This window comes from Hylobates moloch, unplaced genomic scaffold (genome assembly GCF_009828535.3).
Source record: "Hylobates moloch isolate HMO894 unplaced genomic scaffold, HMol_V3 SCAFFOLD_327, whole genome shotgun sequence".
Classification (NCBI taxonomy): Eukaryota; Metazoa; Chordata; class Mammalia; order Primates; family Hylobatidae; genus Hylobates; species Hylobates moloch.
In genome coordinates, this window is record NW_026652602.1 from 21,674 (window position 1) to 27,588 (window position 5,915).

A 5,915-nucleotide genomic window follows, 5' to 3' on the forward strand; every position below is an offset into this window, starting at 1 on the left:
AGGAAGGAAGGAAGGAAGGAAGGAAGGAAGGAAGGAAGGAGCTGTGTAAGAGAAAAAATTTGGCTGGGCACGGTGGCTCACACCTGTAATCCCATCACTTTGGGAGGCTGAGGCGGGTGGATCACTTGAGGTCAGGAGTTTGAGACCAGCCTGACCAACATGGAGAAACCCCATCTCTACTGAAAATACATTAGCGGGGCATGGTGGTGCATGCCTGTAATCCCAGCTACTTGGGAGGCTGAGGCAGGAGAATTGCTTGAACCTGGGAGGTGGAGGTTAAGGTGAGCCAAGATCATACCATTGCACACCAGCCTGTGCAACAAGACTGAAATTCCATCAAAAAAAAAAAAAAGAAAGAAAAAAATCAACCTAGGAAGTTATACAAATCAAGGAACGAAGAGTTATTCCTCACAATTAATTCACAATACTAGAACAATGTAAGCTTATAAACTCAATGAAATAAGTACTCAATCAGGTTATGAAATTTTTTAATTTTTTTTTCTGGAGACAGAGTTTCACTCTTGTTGCCCAGGCTGGAGTGCAATGGCGAGATCTCGGCTCACTGCAACCTCTACCTCCCAGATTCAAGTGATTCTCGTGCCTCAGCCTCCCAAGTAGTTGGGATTACAGGTATTCGCCATCACACTTGGCTAATTTTTTTTTGCATTTTTAGTAGAGACGGGAGTTCACCATCTTGGTCAGGCTGGTCTTGAACTCCTGACCTTAGGTGATCCACCTACCTCGGCCTCCCAAAGTGCTGGGATTACAGGCGTGAGCCACCACACCTGGCCAGGTTATGGTTTTGTTTGATTTGGTTTGGTTTTTTGAGAGGCGATCTCGCTCTGTCACTCAGGCTGGAGTGCAGTGGCACCATCTCAGCTCACTGCAACCTCCGCCTCCTGGGTTCAAGCGATTCTCCCACCTCAGCCTTCCAAGTAGCTGGGATTACAGGCGCGCACCACCGTGCCCGACTAAATTTTATATTTTAGTAGAGACAGGGTTTCACCATGTTGCCTAGGCTGGTCTGGAACTCCTGACCTCAAGTGATCCACCTGCCTCTGCCTCCCAAAGTGCTGGGATTACAGGCATGAGCCACCTCACCTGGCCTGTTTTGTTTTGTTTTTGTTTTTTTGGAGATAGGGTCTCCCTCTGTCGCCCAGGCTGGATTGCAGTGGTGTGATCTCGGCTCACTGCAACCTCTGCCTTCTAGGTTCAAGCGATTCTCCTGCCTCAGCCTCCCAAGTAGCTGGGACTACAGGCGAGCACCACCACGCCTGGCTAATTTTTTCTATTTTAGTAGAGACGAGGTTTCGCCATGTTGCCCAGGGTGGTCTCGAACTCCTGAGCTCAGGTGATCCACCCGCCTCGGCCTCCCGAAGTGCTGGGATTGCAGGCGTGAGCCACTGCCCGGCCGCAATCAGGTTATTAAGCAACATAAAGAGATGGAAAGAAAGACCACGGCCCTGGGGAACAAACAGAAAAGATCATTCCAGAACAAATAAATTCAAGATGGCGAGAACAAAGACACAAATGAAAACAATTACTGGTTTAAGAAAATCAGAAGGAAATGGCAATAAAAAGGGAAGAAGCCTAGGCAAAATGGCAAAACCCCGTCTCTACAAAAAATACAAAAATTAGCCGGGTGTGCTGGCAGGCGCCTGTAGTCCCAGCGACTGGGGAGGTGGAGATGGGAGGATTGCTTGAGGCTGCAGTGAGCCAAGACTGCACCACTGCACTCCAGCCTGGCCGACAGAGTGAGACCCTGTCTCAAAAAAAAAGAAAGAAAGAAAAAAGGATTATGGCAAAGAAAAACTAACAAATATAGAAGACAAAGATGGCTCAACATAACAATATTTGGTGTCCTGAAGAAAAGGAAGTATCAAATGGAACAGGAAACATATTCAGAGATATAAGGAAATTTCCTTTATATGGAAAGAATAAAGTCTGCAGGTTGAAAGCTATAAAATGCTCATTAGAAAGTCAGAATCTTTAGAAAAGCTACTGAGCATAAAGGTGAAGATGAGGATTCTTTCTTTATTTTATTTATTTATTTATTTTGAGACAGAGTCTCGCTCTGTCGCCCAGGCTGCAATGCACTGGCACAATCCCGGCTCACTGGAACCTCCTTTACCTCCCAGGTTCAAGCAATTCTCCTGTCTCAGCCTCCCAAGAAATCCCAGCACTTTGGGACGCTGAGACGGGTGGGTCACCTGAGGTCAGGAGTTTGGGACCAGCATGCCCAGCTAATTTCTGTTTTGTTTTTTTGAGACAGAGTTTCACCCTTGTTGGCCAGGCTTGAGTGCAATGAGACAATCTTGGCTCACTGCAACCTCTGCCTCCTGGGTTCAAGCGATTCTCCTGTCTCAGCCTCCCGAGTAGCTGGGATTACAGGCATGCGCCACCACGCCCGGTTAATTTTGTATCTTTAGTAGAGATAGGGTTTCTCCATGTTGGTCAGGCTGGTTTCGAACTCACGACCTCAAGTGATCCGCCCGCCTTGGCCTCCCTAAGTGCTGGGATTACAGGTGTGAGCCACCATGCCCAGCCCCTAAATTTTGTATTTTTAGTAGAGACGGGGTTTCACCATATTGTTCAGGGTGGTCTCAAACTCCTGACCTCAGGTAACCCACCTGTCTCGGCCTCCCAAAGTGCTGGGAATACAGGCGTGAGCCACCACGCCCAGCCAAAGGTGAGGATTCCTGAAGCAGAGAACATCAAGCTGGGCTCAGATTTCTTGACAGACAAGTTACCATTGAATGTCAAAGGGCAATGAAGCACAAGAGTCAAGAAAATAAATTATTACCTCAAAAATATATTTATCCAAAGTATATTCTACTTTTTTGCGGGGGAGGGCCGGGGGATGGAGTCTCGCTCTGTCGCCCAGGCTGGAGTGCAGTGGCACTATCTTGGCTCACTGCAGACTCTGCCTCCCGGGTTCAAGTGATTCTCCTGCCTCAGCCTCCCAAGTAGCTGGGACTGCAGGTGCGTGCCACCACACCCAGCTATTTTTTGTATTTTTAGTAGAGACGGGGTTTCACCATGTTAGCCAGGATGGTCTCGATCTCCTTGACCTCGTGATCTACCCGCCTCGGCCTCCCACAGTGCTGGGATTACAGGCGTGAGCCACCGAGCCCCGCCTTTATTTTGCTTTTTAATAGACATGAGGTCGGCCGGGCACGGTGGCTCACGTCTGTAATCCCAGCACTTTGGGAGGCCGAAGCGGGTGGATCACCTGAGGTCAGGAGTTTGAGACCAGCCTGACCAACATGAAGAAATCCCGTCTCTACTAAAAACACAAAATTAGCCAGGTGTGGTAGTGCATGCCTGTAATCCCAGCCACTCAGGAGGCTGAGGCAGGAGAATCGCTTGCACCCAGGAGGCGGAGGTTGCAGTGAGCAAAGATCGTGCTACTAGGCCGGGCGCGGTGGCTCACGCTTGTAATCCCAGCATTTTGGGAGGCCGAGGCGGGCGGATCACGAGGTCAGGAGATCAAGACCACGGGGGGGGGGGGGGGTGAAACCCCGTCTCTACTAAAAATACAAAAAAATTAGCCGGGCGTGGTGGCGGGCGCCTGTAGTCCCAGCTACTCGGAGAGGCTGAGGCAGGAGAATGGCGTGAACCCGGGAGGCGGAGCTTGCAGTGAGCCGAGATTGCGCCACTGCACTCCAGCCTGGGCGACAGAGCGAGACTCTGTCTCAAAAAAAAAAAAAAAAAAAAGATCGTGCTATTGCACTCCAGCCTGGGCAACAAGAGTGAAACTCCATCTCAAAAAAAAAAAAAAATAGACATGAGGTCTCAACATGTTGCCCAGGCTGGTCCTGAACTGCAGAGCTCAAGGAATCTTCCTGCCTTGGCATGCTAACGTGTTGGGATTACAGGCGTGAGCCACCATACCTGGCCCCAATGTCCTTTGTTTAAAGATGGAGAGGGGGCAAATGGGGAATACTGAGTCTTTGAAGAGAATGAGCCATTTCCAGTTATCACCATGATTACCTTTTAATTTATCTTTAATGTTTTCTGATAAATGTTTTGTAAGCTGAGGCATTTCTTCTGGAGAATATTCAGCATTTGCCAGTTCCTCCTTGAGCACAGCATGGATACAGTCTTTAACCACAGAGGGCCTGAACCTGAATGGAACAATTTGTGAACATCTAGTCGGTGACTGCACAACCGCAGCTTACCTTCATACCGCAACTTCTCCCATCTTTTTGTCATTAGTACCGCTTAATCCTTCTTTTTCATATTTTTTATTATAAAATATAAACAAATTACGACAAATCATAGGCCACATGTATATCTTCAACCTGGACCCGCACTGAACTTCAACACATTCCAACCCATGATCTATATGGATGCTTATTAGGCAACTCAGTACATCCAGTACTGAGCTCCTCATACTCCCTCTCCCCCAAAACAAAATATATGTTTGTTGTTAATTTTGTTCTGCATGCTTTCACAAAATAAAATAAATAAAAATACAGCTGAATGGCATTCTGGACATTCAGAACCTTTTACCAAGATAACTGAGCTTATCTTTCTCTGTGTTCATTCTACCCAAGGGAAAAATCCTGTATGAAATTTGTGTCACTTTTTCTGTGAGAATAAAAATAAACAAATAAATTTGTATCACATTTATTTATATATTATAAATTATTATGATCAAAATTCCTGTTTTCCATATTTGCCAAGCATAAGATTCAGCAATCCGGTTTCAAACAACAGAAAAGACTAGGACATTTTTTTCAATCTGTGTGTGTGTGTGTGTGTAAAGTTAGTGATCTTACAAACCTTGTGTGTGTTTGTGTGTGTGTGTGTGTGTGAAGTTAGTGATCTTACAAACCTTGTGTGTGTGTGTGTGTGTGCGTGCGTGTGAAGTTAGTGATCTTACAAACCTAGCTGAGTACCCTCTGCTCTAGCCCGTGAGCCTTAATCCCGGCAAGGGCTCGGTGCGGTGGTCTAAGGGCCTCCGGATCCCACCTGGGTAGGACTTTGCACACATGCAGCTCCCGCGCCGGGAGTGAGCCCATCCTGGCACCCGTGTGCACACGGTTACCCTCGAATCACGGCTGAACGGCATCCGACTCGAGTGGCTTCCTGCCTCTATTCTACCCATCTCCTTACTCAGGACGCCATCGCGGGTTTCCCAGGGCCAACCATTCCCGCGGCGCCAGCCTAAGACGCGCCCGGCGCCCAAACACTGAGGAAGCGGGTGGGGTCCCCCGCGGCCCCTGCAGCGGGAGGCGCGTCCGGACGTCAGAGCAGGGCCGCCCTCCCGCCCCGCGGACCCCGCGCGTCCCCCGCGCTCCTTCCGTGGCCCAGGTCCCAGGCGAGCTCCGCCCCTCAGACCAGCGCGCTGGAAGTCGCCGCGCCACGCCCCGTCCTCTACCCGCCTCTGCTGGAAAACAGGCCGCAGAATATAGGTGTTCTCGGGTTCCCCTGAGTTCTTCTCAGACTCAGGCACCCCGTCGCCCACCGAGGACACTCCGATGGACGTGGCCATGGCCGGGGCTTCTCGGTCCGGGCGTAGCTCGCGACGAAGGCCTAGCGGGTTGCGGTCGCGGCCGGCAGCTGGGAAAGCGTCTCCGGGGCAACAGGGCCGCTCTCCCGCCTCCTGAAGCCCGCGAGCGCCCCGCACAGCCCTCCCTGCCCGCGCCTGCGCACCGGCTGCCGGGCGGGAACTGGTCGCGTCCGGACCCGCGACGGCTTCCACCCGCCTTAGCCAGTGCCAGCCGCAGCGCAGTCGGAGGAAACAGACGCAGGGCCTGAGGCTCACGGACTTGAGGTATTGGGCTGGTGCAGAAGTAACTGCGGCGGCCGGGTGCGCGGGCTCACGCCTGTAACCCCAGCACTTTGGGAGGCCGAGGCGGGCGGATCACCTGAGTCAGGAGGAGTTCAAGACCATCCTGGCCAACATG

The 5,915-nt window shown here is 50.7% G+C and overlaps 1 protein-coding gene across 2 annotated transcripts in view; it reads right to left on the reverse strand.

Moving 5' to 3' along the window:
• The window catches only part of LOC116464245 (dynein light chain Tctex-type protein 2B-like), a 22,968-nt gene extending 17,120 nt beyond the window's left edge, over positions 1–5,848 (reverse strand). Inside the window, exons 1-2 of one of the 2 annotated variants that reach the window (XM_032147545.2) lie at positions 5,391–5,848; positions 3,994–4,127 (exon numbers count right to left, since the gene is read on the reverse strand). In XM_032147545.2, the coding sequence (XP_032003436.1) occupies positions 3,994–4,127; positions 5,391–5,500 (244 nt within the window). In that variant the 5' untranslated portion in view covers positions 5,501–5,848. Of the gene's footprint in view, positions 1–3,993; positions 4,128–4,977; positions 5,254–5,390 lie in introns of those variants that run through there. The other variant, XM_058435022.1, reaches the window with a different exon arrangement.
• Between the last annotated feature and the right edge of the window lie 67 nt (positions 5,849–5,915).